The 22,500-nt window shown below is 43.8% G+C and overlaps 1 protein-coding gene across 11 annotated transcripts in view; it reads left to right on the forward strand.

Annotated features, from left to right (window-relative positions):
• Nucleotides 1-22,500, forward strand: part of LOC143022668 (uncharacterized) — a 95,667-nt gene that overhangs the window by 24,545 nt on the left and 48,622 nt on the right. For 6 of the 11 annotated variants that reach the window (XM_076181009.1, XM_076181023.1, XM_076181002.1 and 3 more), the window contains exons 7-20: nt 655-764; nt 3,633-3,932; nt 4,641-4,787; nt 7,146-7,301; nt 10,914-11,048; nt 13,220-13,399; nt 15,013-15,288; nt 15,869-16,012; nt 16,956-17,073; nt 18,096-18,379; nt 19,008-19,148; nt 20,301-20,441; nt 21,744-21,878; nt 22,156-22,299. In XM_076181009.1, the coding sequence (XP_076037124.1) occupies nt 655-764; nt 3,633-3,932; nt 4,641-4,787; nt 7,146-7,301; nt 10,914-11,048; nt 13,220-13,399; nt 15,013-15,288; nt 15,869-16,012; nt 16,956-17,073; nt 18,096-18,379; nt 19,008-19,148; nt 20,301-20,441; nt 21,744-21,878; nt 22,156-22,299 (2,411 nt within the window). The remainder of the gene's footprint in view (nt 1-654; nt 765-3,632; nt 3,933-4,640; nt 4,788-7,145; nt 7,302-10,913; nt 11,049-13,219; nt 13,400-15,012; nt 15,289-15,868; nt 16,013-16,955; nt 17,074-18,095; nt 18,380-19,007; nt 19,149-20,300; nt 20,442-21,743; nt 21,879-22,155; nt 22,300-22,500) is intronic. The other 5 variants (XM_076181016.1, XM_076181019.1, XM_076181030.1 and 2 more) reach the window with 5 other exon arrangements.

Below are 22,500 nucleotides of genomic sequence, written 5' to 3' on the forward strand. Positions count from 1 at the left end.
AGAGAGAGAGAGAGAGAGAGAGAAAGGGAGAGAGAGAGAGAGAGAGAGAGAGAGAGAGAGAGAGAGAGAGAGAGAGAGAGAGAGAGAGAGAGAGAGAGAGAAAGGAGAGAGAGAGAGAGAGAGAGAGAGAGAGAGAGAGAGAGAGAGAGAGAGAGAGAGAGAGAGAGAGAGAGAGAGAGAGAAAGGGAGAGAGAGAGAGAGAGAGAGAGAGAGAGAGAGAGAGAGAGAGAGAGAGAGAGAGAGAGAGAGAGAGAGAGAGAGAGAGAGAAAGGGAGAGAGAGAGAGAGAGAGAGAGAGAGAGAGAGAGAGAGAGAGAGAGAGAGAGAGAGAGAGAGAGAGAGAGAGAGAGAGAAAGGGAGAGAGAGAGAGAGAGAGAGAGAGAGAGAGAGAGAGAGAGAAAGGGAGAGAGAGAGAGAGAGAGAGAGAGAGAGAGAGAGAGAGAGAGGAGAGAGAGAGAGAGAGAGAGAGAGAGAGAGAGAGAGAGAGAGAAAGGGAGGGAGAGAGAGAGAGAGAGAGAGAGAGAGAGAGAGAGAGAGAGAGAGAGAGAGGGAGAGAGAGAGAGAGAGAAAGAAAGGGAGAGAGAGAGAGAGAGGGGTGCCCCCATATTAGAAGGTTTTTTTACTAACATGTTTCGGTCCGTGACTTCTTTCGCAGATGTCAGGAGACAAACCCTTGCGAGCACATTTGCATGGACACTGGCGTTTCCATCGAGTGTTCTTGCCGCCAAGGCTTCCAGCTGGGACAAGACGAGAGGTCTTGTACAGGTAAAGTTGACTGACTTGGGGGGGTGGTGGGAGCTTGGTATCTCGCTCGGTTATCGGTGAAAGATAACTGAGCGTCTTCTTTCTCTCTATCGAGTTAACTTTACTCACTTGGTTATCTTCGTCTTGCCCGCAGGGAGGACAGTCACCCTCTCGATGCCGTAACTCACTGATTCAGTCTTAGGCCCAAAACCAGATAATTTCATTCAATATCTTAAGGTCCACCTCAAGTAAAGGGTGGATCTTCAGCCGGACTCTCCATCAATATCGAGGCAGTGAATAACGTCACCGAGTGGGTGAAGTCTTCTCAGATTTCTGCCTTGGAATAGCTTACTGTCTGTGTAGCTCCAGTGCCCAGCCAGTTATATCCTCGTTTGCTTTCAAATGTCCATTACTCTGTGATTTCTCTTCCTTTCTTCTGGGTGGTTGTGGCGTGGCCCACAGCGATCAGGCATAATCATCAAGAAGTCCCTAATAAAATACACTGAAACAGTCCTTCACATCTGCTCACTTGCTATGTTGTGGAACGCAGACGTGCATATCCTCACGGTCGATATGAAGAATAATGGTTGAAAACCAGGAAACAGACACACGCACCCTTGGCGTCGTCGGTAAAACCGGAACGTTCAGCAAAAAATGAAACGTAACAGTGCGCATGCGTAGACCAAACTGCCAGACGCAAGATGGGAGCGTGCCGAACATAACTCCAAAATTTAACCTAACCTTACCTAACTAAATCCTCACCTAACCTAATCTAAGTCTATCCTAACTTAATCATAATCTTAATCCTAATCTAACCCTAATCTTATATTAGCTCAAACCTAAACTGATCTAACCTAATCTTACCTATCTAATTCCTCATCCAACCTAATCTAAGTCTATCCTAACTTAATCATAATCTTAATCCTAATCTAACCCTAAGCTTATATTAGCTCAAACCTAAACTTATCTAACCTAACCTTACTTATCTAAATCTTCACCCTACCTAATCTAAGTCTATCCTAACTTAATCATAATCTTAATCCTAATCTAACCCTAATCTTATATTAGCTCAAACTTAAACTGATCTAACCTAACCTTACTTATCTAAATCCTCACCCTACCTAATCTAAGTCTATCATAACTTAATCCTAATCTTAATCCTAATCTAACCCTAATCTTATATTAGCTCAAACCTAAACTGATCTACCCTAACCTGTCGAAAAGGTGCGGAAAGATATTTTGGTCTCTACGTATCCGTGTCACTCCAGATTCCATTTTTGCCTGACATCCTGTTTTTGCCCGCCATTGAGCCACAGATACACCTTCCATATTAGCAGTACACTTATGGCCCATATTTGCTTACAAACAGTCGCAAGCTTGAGGTACCATGGACCCCATCCACGGTGCGATCTGGTCTTGAGGCGGCCGGACAGATCTCGTTGGACCCGATCAGATCGGGTCGTTTGCTGTATGTACTGATTTCGGTTTGTCCGTCGGCCTCAAGACTAGATCGTACCGTGGATGAAGTCCTTTAATAACGGGAGCGAATTACATGTACGTTGCCATCCACTACAGTTGAAACAGATTCATGAGCAGGATTTTGACCCTTGCAAGCAAGAAAAAAAAATGTCAAATTTTTTTGGACACGAAGAAGCACTATTGTAAAGGCCCTGTCACACGTGGGGAGCTCACCCCAGTGGTCACACCAACAGTCAAACTGAGGTGCGCGGGGCATTAGACGCGCGCCACCGTCCTCCCAGCAGTGGTGAGTTGTTGACGCGCGACAGAAGATCCACTAAACCACCTCACTCACCATGTCACAGAAATCTCAGCTCCACTGGCGTCGTGAGGACGTTATTTAACTAAAAGAACTTTACAAGGATAACACGTGGCTGTGGCAAGTGAAACATCACGTGTACAAAGACAGAAATGCCAGGGAACGAGTCAAGGCCCCGTCACACTACGCGTCAAATCGTGGGGAACTCATTGAGTTCCCGGTAGTCACAGCAACACACTCAAACTGTCCTCCCAGAAGTGGTGGGTTGATGACGCGCAACAGAAAACCCACCAAAGGAAACATGGACTGGAAGTGAAGCGTTTATTCCTGACGTCATTAGACGAAACGTCAGGAATAAACGCTTCACTTCCAGTCCATGTTTTTCCTTTGACGTGTTAATGCAACTTGTTCACATGGATTTTCAAAACCCGCCAAGCCAAATTACTCACCAAGTCACAGAAGTCTCAACTCCACTGGCGTCGTGAAGACGTCATTCGACTAATATTACTGTACAAGGACAACGTGTACCGGTGGCAAATGAAACATCACATGTACAAAGCTGTGACAGTTTTGATGAATTGAGTAGCGCGCGTCACCCGCCCATGGCAATGAATCACCGTTTGAACACAGATCGGTTAAAAATGTGCCCCTTTCATTCCAGTCGTGCCAGGCAACCCTGCCTCGAAAGACGCATAGCGTGACGTGGCGTTAATCGACATGCCGATTTCTCGAATTGGCTGTAAAATCTCCGGCCTGCCACAGACCAGGTTCTGTTTATCTATCTTCTCTTCCATCTTCTTCATACCTTATCCTCTCTCTCTATTTCTCTCCTTTCTGATGCTTGCGTTCATGTCCTGTCCTGCTATACGCTTTGCATGATGTGACTGTACACAAGGGATTATTTGTTTATATTTGTGGGTATACTTATAATTTTGGTGACTGCATCTGTTCTATGATCTTCATTCTTTGCGATATTTTCTAAGAATATATAATTCACAATCTTCTCTGGTGTGTGTGTGTGTGTGTGTGTGTGTGTGTGTGTTTACGCGTGCCCGCAAGCCTGTGTGTCTTACGTGTGTGTGCGTGTGTGCACAATATGAGTGTGTCTACAGACATAGACGAATGCCAGCTGGGAATACACGCCTGCAGGCCTGGCGAACAGGTGTGCTACAATCAGGAGGGAGGCTACGCCTGCATCAACGACGACGGAAGACTCACTGTCCCAGGGAGGACCTCATCCACCTTGGACCTGCAGGGAACCAACTCCATCCTCCCCGGGTCCGGGTCCCTTGGGGTACAGGGGTTCCCGGGAAACACGCCCGCAAGAGGAGGGGGAAGGGACTTGTCCTTTGCCGTGGACGGCCGGTGTCCCGCGGGGTACAACTTTAATCTGGAGACGAGGTTTTGCGATGGTGAGTGCGACAGTACTTGTGTAATCCAATGGAAATATGATTTCTCTCATCTGGTAGTTTCGTCAGATTGTAAGATTGGAAATATTATGATTTCTCTCATCTATTAGTTTCGTCAGATTGTAAGTTTGGAAATATTATGATTTCTCTCATCAAGTAGTTTCGTCAGATTGTAAGTTTTCTATGGCATATACCCTTAGCTAAGTGATATATCTGAAAGTGTATTTTCTCGTGAATCCTCACTTCCTCTTGTTTCCCACTTTTACCATTTGACCTCCCGACAGATTAAGTCACCCAGCAGTCAAGTTGCTTTTTTTCAAGTAAGTGTCCATATCTATCAAAATTTATTGTAATTCGACCTCGTTCCATGCTTTTGTCTTTGGGTATCCGCCGACGCATTCTCTCTTTTACCTTGCTCCTTAATTGTCATTTTTATATATTTTACTTCCACCTTTCCTTCTCCCTGTCGCATATTATCCACCTTCATGATTACACTATCATCCCACCTCCAATTCTGTCTCTTCTCTTTTTCTTACACAAACCATATTTTCTATTCCCTACTTGCTAAGATACATTGCATCTGGTTCTCTTTCTTTCAAACAACTGCTGACCTCCAACCCAGGCGATATTATACCATCTATGTTAGTATATGCCGTTTTTGATTCAATGATGAAGAACGCCAGTGCTGATATACTTTTGCCTTTGTTGCAGACGTGGACGAGTGCCTGGTCAGTCCCGGGTTGTGCGGGAGGTTCTACTCCTGTACTAACACGATTGGATCCTACACGTGCACGCGGCTTCCCTTCACAGATTGCCCACATGGATTCACTTATGACACTTCCCTTCAAACCTGTCTGGGTACATGAAGACGCAACTTGTTCGTTTCTTCAGAGGAGAGGGAAGTGTGGGAGGTAGGGCAGGGGGAGGAAGGAGGCTGGTGTGCCCTGCTCCACCCTGACCTCCTGCACCACGAGGCAGAGTCTGCCCTTCAGTAATTGTGTCAGAGGCAGCTGGGGGAAGATCCAGAGAGGTAGGAGGCAGCAGTAGAGGAAGTGGTTAAAAGAACAGCAGCAACATTCTTAGGGTCATTGTTAGCATCAGTCGTGATGTATATGTTGGTGATGACATGCTTGGCTCATTTGAGATACCTCCTACGCACCAACAGTATTATCTTGTAACAACCTCTCCCCCCAACGACAACAAATAAAGAATGGATTTCAGTAGGACAGGGACCGGGTAGTGGGGGGAAATGGGACCTCAAGATAAAGAGTATTGCGATATAGTGCACATGCTTAGAACAACCCACCAGATATAAAATTAATGTCTTGTGTGGGGAGTATACTTAACCCTAGTCAAATCTTACCTAACCTAACCCTACTCAATCCCTAACCTAACCTTATCCTTACCTTTCTAGAGTCGCGCAGTGCGATAGGTTGGGGTCACTAGGCAAAAGCATCACGTTACATCACACTTTTGCCTGATGTTTGGTTTTACCTACTACGCTAACCTCTCATCAACTGCATCATAACATCATCTGGAGTTTGCTACAATGGAGCAACGCTGAGTGGGTTGGTGGGTGGGTGGAGTTCGAAGAAGGGCAAAGACAAGATCTTTGAGACATGGAATCCATTCACGGAGGGACGAATTTTTGCAAGAAGCGGAAAAGCCATTCCTTGTAAGAACTGGTTGTTTACTATTATTATTATTATTATTATTTGAGGGGGTGGAGTGACTTGGGTCACCTAATTTGAGGACCATCGTCTAGTATTACTCTGAACAAAGTTACCTACTTGCAGTTCTATACATGCTTCCTCCGTTCTTCAGCCGTTCTTCAGCCAGCTGCTCGGTGAGATTATATGACGAATTTTCCAACTTTATAAATCACATGTGGAGTATGTGTCACTGTTAAAGCTCGCTCTCTTTGGGTGTTTTTATAGTAGTGTAAGATACGTGCATGCGCCTTATGTAGCTGGGATTTAGCTGTGGCACAACTATGGCTGTATGTATTCGTCTCGACAGTTTGGTTAAACGTCTCTTCCTCTGGGGTTCGAACCTTAGTCACTGTAATGCGGAACTAGGACGGTACCAACTCTTAGACATCCGTCACGGTGTACTTGGTAGCGTCTTAGTCTCGCAATGCGCGGCCTAGGGTTCGAGCACCACTATAAGAATCGTTTAATCAAACTGTGGCTGTGCCTTGTTGAGTTTAAGGGAAGCTTAAGATGCTTGGGAGCTGAAAGGTCTTGCTTAGCAAATAATAAAAATAATTACACCTTTTTCGTTTGTTTTCAGGAAAACCGTGACTAGGGTGGCCACTTCATTGTCTCCGTCGACGTTGACCCATGATTCTTGTTATGTATTTAAGCTGTGTCACCAACTTCTGCTGCTGTTGATACACACTTAAGCCTCATACATAACGGCATACTAACCCCTTCGCTACCCTCACATCAGTTCCCACACGTTCAGACTCTTCACCACCGGGAAAACACAAAAGCGCAGTTGGTAGAGTCCCCGGCTGCCACTACGGCGGTCCGGGTTCGAATCCCGCCCAGAGCTGAAATAATTTCAGTATCGCTGCGCTGCGGGTTGTTACCCCAACTCTCGTGGGCGGGGAGCTGGGTGTGTGTATGCGTGTAAGGTCACAGCATTACCCATATATCGGTCATTTGAGCTCTGAGCTCTCTTCTGGGAGGGAAATAGATGTCGATCACGAGTCCAACACGTGATCCAGGACGGAGGATCTCTGGCAAAAGAGCCCGAGAGGGCAGATTCCCTCCGCTTAGTTTACAATATGTCCTTTAGCAAGCCTGGAACTAAAATTTTCAGACTTTGTCATTGTAGGATTCTTTTACATTGAACCTAAAATCTTGCGCCCAGTCCACATACACAGTATTTTTTTCGACATCAGTAACTTGTTTGGTAACAACCTAACGGAAATCGCTCTAAACCCTGTGCTTTTCGGAACCCTTTGTACTTATTTTCACTCTATTCTTTTTTAATGGGCAATCCTACATCTAAATTACAACTTATTCACACATTAGGAGCCAATCAGTCACACAATGTAAGCAGACTTTTTTTCTCTCTTTTCGCAGATGCTCACGATGATCGTGACTGGTACATCGTCTACTTCCCTCTTCAAAGATCACATCATGAACACCCTCGGTTAACATCACGCACTGGACATTGTGCTGATGTTCCTTTTCTGGCCTTTTGCAGACGTGGACGAATGCGCCGAGGAGACGGACGGCTGTGACCGGGCTATCGAGTTTTGTGTGAACACGCACGGGGCTTTCGAGTGCCAACCTAAAGGTGCTTCCTCCAGCGACTGCCCCGCTGGGTACAAATACAACGCCATCCTCCTCACCTGCGAAGGTGCGTATCGTTACCACTATCACTACAGCTGGGAGATACTTAATGAAGAATTACCGATCCCAGATAGCCGATATGTATACATATATTTTGTCCTTTTTTTCTTTCTCCTCTTAACTATTACGGTGCCAAAGGTGCCTGAAGTGTCGGTCGGATTCGCGAAATCGGGGCGAAAGCGTGACGCGGCGCGAATTCCGATACGCCAACGTGATGGCCAGTGTAGTGGCAAAAATGATATGTCAGGCAAAAGTGGAATGTGGGATAATGCGCGGGTGGAGAAAAACCCAACATATATCGCCCTCCTCCGGGCAGGCTAGGTCAGGTCAGGGTAGGTTAGGTTAAGTTAGGATGGATTTGGAAAGATCCTCGCGCACATTACATCAGGCACTGTTCTGCGCATGCGCACAGCGCCCGATTCCATTTTTACCTGACGTCCCGTTGTTACACACTACACTCGCCTTCCTTGAAATGACGTGCACACCTGTTTAATGCGACATTGCATTGCTCCACGTGGGCATAACTTATTTTCCGGACAATTAAAGGATAATTATCAATCAGTAAATAAGTTTTCCTGAAGGTCTTGATAACAGATATTGGTTACTAACGAAGCTGCCAAAGCACCCTGCTTTGTTTTTACACAAGGAACATCAACATCTTCACTCGACGTGGACTTCATATGAGAAAAGGTCTTCTATGTGGTAACCAAAAAAATACAAGAATTACCCAAGAACAGCTAAAACCCACTACAAAAGGTCAGCCGCTGTGGCCGCTGTTCTTTGGGCGTTGCTGTTTCCGACAGTGGTTGAGGTGTGCGCTGAGGTCGCACCGAGTCAGCCACTCCCGGTGCCACGCAGAGGCGGGAGGTATGTGTCAGGCAAGGCCACAATATAGAACGTTCTTGCTTATGTGATCCGTCTTTTGGGCTTCCACGTCTCTGTGGGAACCTGCCTCGCTGTGTCCACCGTCCCACAGTGTTTACAACTAACTGACTGTATGTGCCTATCAGTAACCATTATTCAATTGTTTAGATAGACCCAAAATAGTTACTGTATTATGTGTATGTTAAAGACAGATTGAACATTTTTAGAAGCTCTGCCATGGGATTCGAACCTTGACCTCGTGATTATGGACGCACGGGTCAGGGTTCGAATCCCATGGCAGAGCTTCTAAAAATGTTACTGTGTTATGTTTGTCCATATACCAGGGTGTAGCTCAGTGGTTCTTCACGTAGGTTACTGGTACCTGTACATCCTGAGAGAACGAAATCTTAAACTTCAAGGGGATAGGAGACATACGGGCCTGTTTCCAATACCATATTTACCAAGAGTCTACATACTTTGCTTTGCTTCAGCAAGTGAATAAATCTAGTTTGTCATCTAGATTCATATCACTGACACGTGTCTTTTTTCTTTAATAGTATTGAGTTTCTTAATATGGAGTATGAGTAAATTCTGTGAAATTTCAAGTGGTACCAAGAGCACTCTTATGCCTTCTCTTTTTTCGTTTAGTAATGTCCCCATGTGGGGCTACAAGGAGAAGGATGCCTAGTACCAAGAGCACTCTTATGCCTTCTCTTTTTTGTTTAGGAATGTCCCCTGTGGGGCTACAAGGAGAAGGATGCCTAGTCCCAATCCCCGTCCCAGGAGGTGCTCAGATAAGAGGGAGGGTGGAGGGGTGTGGAGTGTATTCAGGGATGGAATGGGTGGAAATAATATTATGCCTTTCCCCTTTTTGGCTACCTCCCTTGTAAGGGGGAAAAAGCCTTGGTATGTACCAAGAGCACTGAAAAAAGTGAATAACCACTGGCTTTATTGGTGTTTGTGATTGTGTTTAGCGTGTAGAGTTCTTCGTCTTGGGCACGTATATGCTTTCATTCAACAGAATATTTCCAGCAAATGCTGTAGTATCTGCCTTCAAAGGGACTAATGTATTAAGTGGTGTGCAACCTATTTCACTACCAAATGCTTGTGGTCAGCGTATACAGAGACGCTACTGGGAGCGGTTTGTTGGACAAGGAGTCCGTTTAGCGTGTGGCATACATTGTGATTTACTACGAGGCATTCTGCTAAATTAACCTTAGTACGCCTCTCTCTCTCTCTCTCTCTCTTTCTTATTCCCCTTCTATATACTATTTTTTCATATTCTGTATATAGTAAAGGAAGCTGTATATTGTAGAATGAGTATAACTTTTTAGGATTATAACAATGATTTGAATAAATTCCGTGACATGTGGCAACAGCGCTTTTTTCCCATGTTGCCACGTCGAGATGTTACAGGTGAGACTGTAGGGATGGGGTATAGCTAATCGTTGTTACAGTCCTAATAAGCGATACTCGTTGTACTATACAACTTCCTTTACTATAAACAGAAAAAAAGTCAAATAGCACATAGATGGGAAATAAGAGAGAGAGAGAGAGAGAGAGAGAGAGAGAGAGAGAGAGAGAGAGAGAGAGAGAGAGAGAGAGAGAGAGAGAGAGAGAGAGAGAGGCATGTACTAAGATTGATTTGGCACGACGTATGCCATACCATGAACGGACTTCTTGAAGCGCACAAGCTATAAGAAGTCTGCGAGCTCATAGTGAGTTTACGATTCAGTGACATACGCTTCCTTCAGTTCCCCCAGAAGTAATGACGACCACTGTCGTACTTAGAAGAGGAAGAAAATGCGTCTTCGGCATAATTCTATATGTGGACACAGGGAAAACGGAAACACGAGAGAAACGTTGAATTTTTATTTCCCAATGTTTCGATTTTTTTTTTTCAAGGTGACTACATTTAGAGGATAGATACAAGGTTATATAGATGTTGTGTATCTATCCTCTAAATGTAGTTACCTTGAAAAAAAAATCGAAACGTCAGTAATAAAAACTAAACGTGCCTCTCGTGTTTCTGTTTTCCCTCTATCCTCAAATTGTCACGATGAATATGATCATCACTTCTATACGTGTACATCACCAGAACGTGTTCGTCGACTGTTTGTGTCCCGTCCTTTCGCAACGAAAGCTTTCTGTGGTTGTTTTGTGTCTATGCCCCACTGAACCGCAGTTATAACACCACAAGGCTCCCTCCGACCGTCCCATCTTCACCATCGACCCACCTCATCTTCTCGTCTTTCTTGTCGATCTCACGATCCCGTTGTCCTAGTATTCGTTTACCCCTTTTCCCAATGACTCAGTTCCTCCCATTCACTTCGGGACAAGATGAAAATTCATTTCCTTTCAATGTGGTACTGAACCTCGTTACGCACACCTCTCTCCCACACCCTCTAGCCTATCTTCACTTTGCCTGACCAATTCAGATTCAGCCAATCATCATGAAAATAATAATAACCTTCCTGTGCACTTTTACCCTTTTTTGTTCACTGCCAACCTTCATTAGAATATAACTTTTCCGTGTAGCGTATCTCGCTCTAGAATTTTTACTATTTTTTTTTACCTAAAATACCACCCCTCACCCCCAAACCCCACCCCACCACCGACATCCAGCCGATCAGAAAGTTCTCTCAGGACCCCTGCTTTCCGTTTTCTGACCCCACTGGTTTCGTTGCAATTCTTGGTCACGATAGCGACTGACGCCTTTTCTCCTCTGTTTTTTTTTTTTTTTTTTCTGCCGCAGATGTGGACGAGTGTGAGGAGAAGCTGGACGGATGCGATCCAGAGGAGGTCTGCCGCAACACAGTGGGCGCCTACAAGTGCGACATGCGGTGTGACCAAGGATTCTCCTTCAGTCTTGCCTTCCACGCTTGCGTCGGTGAGTACTCAACTGAGGCGTTCAGAAACAGAGGGGCATCCCCGCCACTTTTATGGGTTTCGAGTTAAGCACGGATTATACATACATACATATATATATATACATATATATATATATATATATATATATATATATATATATATATATATATATATATATATATATGCATATATATGAAGGAGGCTTACGCCTTTCACGATCCGCTACTTTTTATTTATTTATTTTTATTATTATTAGGTATTCGGTTATTATCCAAAGCCGAGAACTGCAGCCCGATTTTTAAGTTCACCGACAAGTTTGTGGCGTTTCTTTCCCCTTCCAACAGATGGCGTTGATATTTGAACTCTACCGAAACACACAGTAAATTTGAAAACTACTTTTTACAAAGGATTACAAAAAGAAAGGCATGCTTACAGGAGACCTTTTGGTCCATAACTAGGTAGGATGTGCGTAAATTAAATCAATGTCTTGCAGTGCCATCTGTTGGCACAGAACAGTGCAACAAAACTGTCGTCGGACTTTGGAACCCGGTAATGTCTCCGGTCGTAAATGAACAAAAAGTACCGGGATTCGGTTCCCGCCCCGGTGGCGGCACACTAGGCATTTCTCGCTAGCATGCTACTTGCTTTTTGCTACTTAGTTTGAGTATAAAAGACTTCGGTTACAATATTCTAGACTCTAGTAAGAACACCTTAACAATGTGTCTAAGATTCTTATTCTAGGTTTAAGTTCTCTCAGTTCGTTATTCAGCTTGTCACGATATGACGCAAGAGTAATTTGACATTTGGAAAAAAAAAAAAAATCATAACCGAAATCGTTTCTATTCAAACGAAGTAGCAAAATCAAATAGCAGGCTAGCGAGAAATACATAGTCACCTTTACTGGATACATACACATGTTTCTGTTATCGGGAATTTCCAATTTTCGATTTTTTTCCGGAATTTTCTAGATTTCGGAACATATTTTCTTTCCGAATTTCGGAGATTCCCAATAACAGAGAGAATTTTCTGTATAAATGAATCTTCGTTTGTCACACACACCTTGGACAGCGACGTTTCTATTGTTCTAGAAAACCAAACTCTAGGATCCACCATTCTAGATAACACAGAAAAGCGTCATAGGTTCGCCGTGTACTTCTAAGTACAACATTCAACAAAACATGAATCTGGGAGTCCCCAGGTCTTCTGATTCTAGAATTATCTTTAGAAAAAATCTACCAATACCCACCCTGCGAGGGGGATAGGCATGGCAGCCTCTGTCGGAGGTCGGGGATGTAAGGCTTATACGCCTTTGATTGCCATCACGCGTTGAACCTCAAGCGGGACTCGAACCGCCTTCCTCTGGGGTCTTGCTTACGAACTTTAGCGCTCTCCAAGACCGGAACTCAATGTAAGGTCCAAGAACTAAGGTCACGGACCTTACAAAGGGTTTCTGTTGACCTTGCGTAAGGTCATGGTCATGTGAACAGATTTGATAGAATGGCTAGAAGTGACAATAGACGATGGCTGAAATTGTTATATCAGCGCGCGCATACACACACACAACACACACTCAGTTATTGGACTTATTTTGTGTATCGCATATCTCCAGTCTTGTATTTTTTCTAGTAACCGGCCTTATTTCTAATGAAAAATAGATAGATAAATAGATAAAGTAGAATCAAATCAAATCAAACACAGTTGTGTTCGTACCGACACCCAAAGCAAGTTCTTGGTCGAATACTTGGAAGAAAAAAAATACATACATATATATATCATGTATATGTGTGTGTATATATATGTGTATATATATATATATATATATATATATATATATATATATATACATATATATATATATATTGAAAAGATAAAAATAATAGATAACTAAAATAAATGATAAATACAATCCGCGGTCCTCTACCAGTGTTCATCGATGCCATACTCCTATTTTTTTTTAATGAGCTCCTGCAAATCACTTCGTCACTGAATGAAATCAGTTGGTATCCATTCATTACTGCTAGTTCTCGGTCTCTGATTCCCCACGTGAGGTTCTGAGGACCTCTACGGGGCCAAAAGAACTACGAGGACCCCACAGTTCTCTTTGGAAATCACTATAGTAGAAGGTACAGTGACATGGTACATCACTGCAAGCAATCGAGCCACGCTAGTGACGTCACGACCCCGTTCCAGACCGGGACGAGTGCCTGGACTCGCCGTGTGAGCCCGAAGCTCAGTGCCTCAACACGCCTGGCACGTATTTGTGCCATCCCGCCGCCGTCGTCACCACCGTCGGCTCCGCCACCGTCACCACCCCGGCCGTCTGCCCCGCCGGATTCAAACACTCAGCCGAGTCTAGCTCGGGTTGTCAAGGTATTTGTGAACGCGCAATGTTGCATCTCTTGGCCGCGTCTCCTTGCTGGTGTCCCATGCGTTATATATTGTTGTTGCTGCAAATACCTATGAGCTCAGTCGCCTTTTACTGGTGTGGCAGTAATGCTTATAATAGTCTGTTGCGATATTCATTATATACACATATACACACACGCACGCACACGATCACACACACTCCGCATAGTACAAAATAGTTACCAGTTAAACTGTGTTTCAACGTTGTCCACAGTCAATAAAAATCGTTAGTGTGGAGGCAGTGGAAGTGACATTATTGAGAGTAATGCATGGCGACGAAATTGACAGCTATTATTTTTTAGGCTTTTTGCTTGCATTTTCAATCTTTCTAATTAAATTCAGGGTGTAAGGTAGTTCTCCAAAGTTCATTAAGTGGAACTCCTTCATTCCCTGACGGTTAGTCAAACAAGTTTAGACGGGAAACATGAAAGTGCTTAACTCGCTGTCACTTTCAATGAAACATGTATCGGAAAAAAGCTGCCCAGATATATATATATATATATATATATATATATAATGTTTACATGTACGCAAGCTTTACTGAATGATCAGTATTAGAGCTTAGGTACCATACTAATGAAGATAATCACTCTATATACCCATCTTTTTTCTATACTTGCATGAAAAAAATACATATAAAATACTGAGTTATTCCATACCTGCTGATCAAGGTGTTGAAGATCTAGAAACTTCTTTCATCTCCATTTTTCTTCATATTACACTTAAAGTGATAAACCACTACAGTGCTGTAGTGTTGATGAAAATCTTGAGTTTTCTACATAATTTTCGTGTTCACAACAGAGAAAGTATTGTATTCCAAATTGCAATATTTTCATCTGTAAACAGTTGGATGGTATTTGTTTCCTTCCTTGTTTATGTACAAAGTTACATCTGCGTTGTAATACTATTAAATGCTTTATGGCTTGAGTAAACATCTAGAATTGTCTGTGTAATCCTTCAAATGGCTTGATACTGAATGCTACCGCTATGCATTTGTTGATCTTCATCTGTTTGGGGTTTGTTTACAAAGATTGGACGTTTTCACGACAGCAGATGCAAAACTGTGAACGTTAACTTAAGTTCTCGCCACAACAACGTTTGCTCTTTTACGCTTTTTGTGCCATATACAACACTACAACAATTTGCGTGTACATCACAGCGCATACGCATAAGACGCTTACTCACTGTAATGTCGACAAATCAGTTGTGTTATTTTAACTTTGTTTACGCTGTGAAAATACTAGCAAAATCACAGTAGATTAAAAAGATTTTTTGTAAAGATGACAGGTTCAATTGATCTGGGGAAATATTCCTAGAAGCAATATTAAACTTTAAAGAAAATGTTTGGAATCTACATTTACCGCAAACTTGATGCTGTAGTTGGTGCATTTATCAACTTTGTGTTATAACTCTTTTATGATGTTATTGTCGACTTTGTAGTTTTTTATGATGTATCTATCGATTTGGTGTTGCAGGTTTATTATTATTCCTTGACTTAGGTTGTATCTTTTATCATGTATTCATCGTCGTTCCATGATATCAACTTTGTTTAAAGATCTGTTCTGGATGATTTCCAGATGTGGACGAATGCGTAGAAAAACTGGACGCTTGCGATCCTGACAACGAGCTCTGCATCAACGAGATCGGCCAGTACCGTTGCGAGTCCATCGTCAACTTCAACGACGTCGACTTCGGGGTCCCCAACGACGTCCGTCCCTTCGGAGGAGGAGGAGGAAGGGGCAGGGACGACCACGTCCCCGAACTCCCCCACGCGACGTTCGCAAGAAGAAACGACACTGGTAGCGGATGTCCTGACGGATTCGGCTACGATTACACAACCCGGCAGTGTCTAGGTTCGTACACCTTCTGATCCAAGTTCGTCTCGAGACAGACCGGATCAGTGACGACCCCCCCCCCCCACACCCATGTGAGAATCGAACTCGGGACTGTGCCGTCTCTCGTACCGGATGAAGTGCTCCTGGGTACTAGTGACACTCCCTTGTTAACCGGTCCCATTCCTTAAGTGCATACCATGTATATGCATCTCACTTTACACCTCCACACAACTGTATAACTACATAATAACTTAATGACTAACAGCTGCCACTCCTTGACACACTACCTTCAGGCTGGTCGGGGTGGTTAAGCCCGCGGTGGCGGTTCCCATGGTAACGCATTATTTACAAACAAACTATAAGTCTTCTGAAGTTCGAGGTCCACAGAACTACCATAATGTGAAAGACTAGATCCTAAGTTAGCTTAACTTAGTCGCGTTTTTTTTTTCTTCAAATTCTCAGTCACAACAAAACTGTTGTTTAACAGAACTTAGGTGCCTGATGCTACTCCTGTAGGCCTATACCAGAAAGTGTAAGAGAACTTATCTATCCAACTCTACATGACCCAACTACACATTATCTTTTTTAACTATTTCAGACGTGGATGAATGTACAGCGGGAGTGCACAATTGTACGCGCGGCACTGAGCGCTGCATAAACACACTGGGAAGTTTTACCTGCACCATCATCGTGGCACGGCAGTGCCCACCGGGGTACACTGGCACTCTTGGCAACTGCCAAGGTAATGCAACTATGGACTTTCTTGGGTGCCTGAGTACAAGCCTGTATGCACATATGGGGTAAAGAGTTCTGGATAATGCTTTCACGCACATATACACAAGTCGTGGTGGTAGCGTTGATGTCTGCGAAATCACTTATATGTGTAGGGGTACATCCATTCTGAAAGATTCTCCCATCTCAGCACCTCAGGGATGAAGAGGCTACACACACACACACACACACACACACACACACACACACACACACACACACACACACACACACACACACACACACACACACACACACACACACACACACACACACACACACACACACACACACACACACACACACACACTCAAGTCGTGGGGTTAGTGTTGGTGTCTGCGAAATCACATTGCTAGATGCCCAGAGCCCTTCAGGTTGTTCGGACAAAGCTTAGGTATGGCCCAACAGGTCACAAACAATCTGCAGCTGAACCGCCCAGACTTGTCTCTTAGCTTTTTTTTTTTTTTTTTTATTATTTTTTTTTTTTTTTTTTTTTTTTTTTTTTTTTTGAGGCCTGTCAACAGTTTGTCAAGAGATCTGCTTCCTTTGGTTTTTCTTCACTGTAAAAATCTTGCATTTTTCGTGACAGGGCACTAACTTTCAGATTATAGTCACAAAACCCTCTTCGGTTATCTTTCAATAACGATGTTAAACCTTTTTTAAGTCACGTTTTCCATTTACATAATATTGGAGTGTTCCTCACCTTCTTTACAGTGTGCAAAGGGAGGTAACACTTGTGCTATAACTGGAACACACAGAGATGGGTGTCGGACAGCATGTCCTGAGTGAACATTGGCCAAAATATACTTCTTATATGACTATAATGCATTGCCCACTTATACACGTCAGCAGTGTGTTGATTATTTATCAACAGGTGGAAAATTAACCCATTTCGTGTTTTTTGTCCTTCACAGACATCGACGAGTGCGCGGGAGGCGTGGAGAGGTGCCTGCCGGGACAAATCTGCGTCAACACGGAGGGTGCCTTCGAGTGCCGCGTTGAGTGCCGAGACGGATTCAAATATGACCCCACGTAAGAGCTCACGAAAGATGCTGGACTGCTCTCACTAAAGACCATCGACCCTGATTCTGTCATCTTCCGCTGCAGATCATTGACCCTGATTCTGTAGGCTTTCGCTGCAGATCATCGACCCTGATTCTGTCATCTTTCGCTGCAGATCATGGATCCTGATTCTGTCAGCTTTCGCTACAGATCATCGACACGGATTCTGTCAGCTTTCGCTGCAGATCCTCGACTCTGATTTTGTCAGTTTTAGCCACAGATCATTGACCCTGATTCTGTCAGCTTTCGCTACAGATCATCGACCCTGATTCTGTCAGCTTTCGCTGCAGATCCTCGACTCTGATTTTGTCAGTTTTAGCCACAGATCAAGGATCCTGATTTTGTCAGCTTTCGCTGCAGACTTTTTACCTTGATTCTATTATCCTTCGCTGCAGACCATCTACACGGATTCTGTCAGCTTTCGCTAAAGATCTTCGACCCTGATTCCATCAGCTTTCGCTGCAGATCTTTGACCCTGATTCTGTTAACTTTCGCTGTTTGACCCTGATTCTGTTAGCTTCCGTACAGATCACCGACCCTGATTCTATTACCATTCACTGCAAATCTTCGACCCTGATTTTGACAGCTTTTGCTATAGATCATTAACACGGATTCTGTTAGCTTTCGATGTAGATGTTCCACACTGATTCTGTTACCTTTCGTGGCAGATCTTCGGCAGTGATTCTGTCTGATCAGTTCATTAAAACATAGTGTTCAGATGCTTGTGTATTTGTCTATCTGTCTATAGGAAGTATGGCTATCTGATCATGACAATGACTTTATGAGTTTAACATTTGACAGTAATTCTGCGCCAGATAGGGCTGCCATGATATGAGGAGTCAACCTCGTATAAATTCTTGTTTTTGCTTGATTTTTTTTTTTTTTTTTTGACAACTGGCTCATGGGGACTGGCGCCGGCGTGCAAGAGGCACCGCGCTCCCTGGCGTATGCCCCCAGTTGATGACGACTGACAATTGGCCCTGTGTTGACAGTGACCCGGCTGTCTGTGTGGACGTGGACGAGTGTCTCTCCGCTTCCGCCTGCAGTTTGGGCCAACTCTGCGTCAACACAGAAGGTTCCTACTACTGCTCGTCTTTCATCAAAACCACTACCAGCACCACGACTTCCACGACGAGAGGTACGACCACCACAGTCCCTCCCGTTACATCCACGACTACCACGACCACCGAAGCACCCACCACGACCTCAACCCCAGTGCCCCGGACGTCTTGTCCTCCCGGGTATCAGGAGGATTATCGAACTCGGTCATGCCGAGGTGAGTTTCTCCCGAACTTCTACTTCGATTTCTTATCTAATAACCGCCAAATATCTACAATAGGTTTCATTTTTCAATACTACAGTGGTCCATGTATATAGCAGCTGCAACAACTGTGACGGTTTACGTTGAATAAGAATATATATAAATGAGTCTGTTACGACTGCTGTACGCTTGGGAAGCCACTTCATGATGATGTTCCTGGCTAACACTGTGTCATGAGAATCAGCAGCTATGAAGGCTCGCTAATGATGATAAGGATGACAGCACGCCTTAGTATTCTTCATCACATTTTCTTTACTCGTATAACAATTTCCATGCAATGAAACGTCGCAATACAGATATGCATATGTGTTACCCTGAAACCTTAGAGAGGAACAATTGACGCCGTGATCTGAAGGGTTGCCCAATGGACTATCACTTCTTTCACGCCTCCTTTGCGGACATGGACGATCATACAAAAGACCTTGGTCGACTGTGTTAGTTTTCTCTTACAGTGTGTAACACAAAGATATGTACGAGGATCAACTTAAAATAGAGAGGAAAAAAATGTAGTGGAGAACCTGACGCAGTAATTTGCATGGCTTTATTCCATCGACTGTCACCTCTTGAAAACCATCCTTTGCAGACATCGACGAGTGTGGGGAAGGGTTACACGACTGTCGAGTGGACGAGCAACGTTGTGTCAACAGTCCCGGGTCCTATCGCTGCGACTGGCTTCCTTGCTCGCCCGGATTTAGGCGCAACGAACAAACGCACATTTGCGTAGGTGGGTGTTGGTGGCGATGTCCATGTTCGGTCCTCTGTTTTCAATGAGTTAAGAACATAACAACATAATGAAGGAGATTGTAAGAGACCATAAAGCTTACACCAGGCAGTTCAATGTCCCTTGCCACCTGCCATCCCTACCCATAAAGTTAACTCATCTTCTCTTTAATTAACCAATTGTTTTAGAGCTCACTAACTACATAGTTACTAAGTCTATTCCATTCGTTAGCCACTCCGTTGGCAAATCAGTTCTTGACTACTTCCTTCCTTTACAATGATACATGTCGACGGGAGACCTTTTGGTCCATAGCGAGGTGGTCTTGGTGAAGAGCATTTTACCTAGCTCACCGTCAGTGACTAACATTCAGAGGACCAACCCCGAAGGGATGGCACTCGGTCTCCAGGCCGGGTCCAAGATCTTTATCAAATTCTATTATCAGCCCACCTCTTCCACACACCTCCTGCAAGATTCCCTCCTTAACATATAAACCTTGTAATAACCATTTCCCTGTATGGTGTATTGACTGAACACTGTATGCAGTCAATGTTTTAGAGTCATCCTGTACAAAGTCTCTCAGCGTTCTTTTATGATTTGAGACTAACCTCCACTCAAAAACGAAAATTAAACTCTTTTAAATTCTAAATCCTATCCCTCCTTTCTGCTATCCTCCTTAAAATCTCTACAACTTCTGTAAGTTCACCTCTTCGGTGGCATATTGTCTCCAACGATAGAGAAGCTGTACAGGGCGGAATAAGAATCATAATCATCTTCCATCTAATGATAGTTTACTGTGGCTAGTCATCCCTTATCCACGTCCTTCGTCCCGCTTCGGGTACGGTTCATTTGGAACCGCTGAACGATGTTAGGGGTCTTTGAACTCTGGTCCATCTGATCATGAGACCCATCGTTACCACTCCGCCACTCAGACCGTTAAGAGTCTCGAAACAGAGTGGTGGAGTGACAACGCTTGGGTCTCACGCTCAAAGGGACCCGAGTTCGAAGCTCACGAAGGCCGGGCCTGATTATTCTAATTACGTCGCTGTTACGAACGATTTGTTCTATTATGTTATGGGTGTTTAACCCGCTGATGCTGACCTCATCGTTAATCGTTAGATACCTGGACTGTGACGAGAACCTCTTCTCTGCCCTCAGACATCGACGAGTGTGCTGAGCAGCGCTCAAACTGCCGTTCAAGAGTAGAGGAATGTGTCAACACCCCGGGATCCTTCGCCTGTCGGCCTCACCACTGCCCCGCGGGCTACACACGCGAGGCTGCCACTGGCCAGTGCGTCGGTACGTTTGGTTCTAGCCTTACTATCATATAGACAAATACATATTTCCCATTCTTCTTTATTTCTTCTTATTCTTTATTATCATTATTGTTAATTTCTTTAAATCTTCAAACTATATTTCGTTACATCGCCTCTGTGGGAAGCTTATTCCATTCATTTGTTCCATGGTTGGGGTTGCATTTTTGTAAACGCTTTTATATACCATTCTTCTTCGAACTGTCGAGTATATATATATATATATATATATATATATATATATGTATATATATATATATATATATATATATATTGGTAGGAGGCCATGTTGCATACATGATTTCAAGAAGTTTACAGCGACAATGGCGTTGTTGAGCTTATTTTGAAGCTCTAATTTGTCTCGTGCAACAAGTTTCTGTGCTGGTTCCAAATAGCTGAGAAGGTGCCCAAAAGACATTTTGTGCGGTTCTCTCTTTGAGAAAATAAACAAAGAGAAAACCGCACCAAATGTCTTTTGGACACCTTCTCAGATATTTGGAACCAGCACAGAAACTTGTTGCACAAGACATATTAAAGCTTCAATATAAGCTTAACAACGCCATTGTCGCTGTGGATTTCTTGAAATCACACACACACACACACATATATATATATATATATATATATATATATATATATATATATATATATATATATATATATATATATATATATATATATAGATATATATCCTTTTCGCCCATGCCTTAATCCGATAACTACATTTCTTATTGTTGTTCTGTTACTGTTGGTTGGTTTTCAGTGTCAGGGGCTTATGGCACCGAAGCCCTATAAGAAACCAGAGTTCTAGACAGATTCCTCCACCCCAGATATGTTGGGGTCGTGTCTGTGTATTCTGCCAATATTCTTACGCTTATTTTGCTGGTCGTCGATCTACTTGGCAATCCATACCCATTTTTGAAACGTCTCGCAATGCCTGTCGGTCCTGTGCCGCCTCCTTCCACCCTCTTGGTTCTATTCCGTATATCTGCACATCTTCATCAACACAATATCTTCTCCAGTGTCTTATCGAGGTCGACCAAGTGGCCATCGTCCATGCACTCCACTACTGAGCACTTTCTTCGGCCATCTGTCTTCTTGTATCCTTGCAATACGTCCCTCCCATTTCAGTGTTTTCAATCTTATTACATTTTCAATATGAGGTTGTTTTGTTTGTTCTTGTATTTCCCAGTTATATCTTATTCTCCACTACTGCCTTTGGCTGTCATACACAGGTCCTAAATTTCTTCTGCCAATACCACTCTGAAACTGTTCGCGTGCCTTGCAGATGTGGACGAGTGCCAGGAGGGAACGCCTTGCTCTTCGGAGGAGATCTGTGTCAACACGGCTGGAAGTTACCGCTGTAATGCCACAGAGTGCCAACCAGGCTACGAGCGCGTTCAGCCGGATGGTCCATGTCAAGGTGCGTGGTACTGTTTTCGCCCTTTTTTCTTATTTACATATTTCCAAAGAGGAATGTATATTGTATGGGTGGTTAGGAAGGATTTTCGTAGGGTTTAGGAGAGAGGGAAGAGTTGCAGAAGACAGAAGACTCCGTGTATGGGGCATGCATAAAGTAAATATGAAATACACAACACAACACCATTAATGATTAAAGGAATAGAGTTCTTGTATATTAACATACTAAATAGTCTTTTGTGCTGTGACATGAAAGTTACGTTGAACTTCCTCTTCTTCAGACATAAACGAGTGTGAGATCGGAAGGCACTCCTGCCGTGGTCCTCGGGAGGAGTGTGTCAACACGGAGGGCGGCCACAGGTGCAGGGTCACTGCACCGTGTCCCACCGGGTTCTTCAGGGATCCTACGTCCTGGCGCTGTGTCGGTAGGAGGAGCCAATTGCTTGGGTGTACTGTTGTCCAGAGATAGGAATGGCGAGCCTAAATTTTGCCAGGGCTGGGGGACAGGTGTTTGAATGGATTGTTCCCCAATAATAGAAATAGAAAGCCTAAGATTTGCCAGGGCTGGGGCACAGCTGTTCGAATGGATTGTTCCCCAATAATAGAAATTGAAAGCCTAAAATTTG

This window comes from Oratosquilla oratoria, chromosome 3 (genome assembly GCF_046742065.1).
Source record: "Oratosquilla oratoria isolate Oo_2021 chromosome 3, ASM4674206v1, whole genome shotgun sequence".
Taxonomy (NCBI): Eukaryota; Metazoa; Arthropoda; class Malacostraca; order Stomatopoda; family Squillidae; genus Oratosquilla; species Oratosquilla oratoria.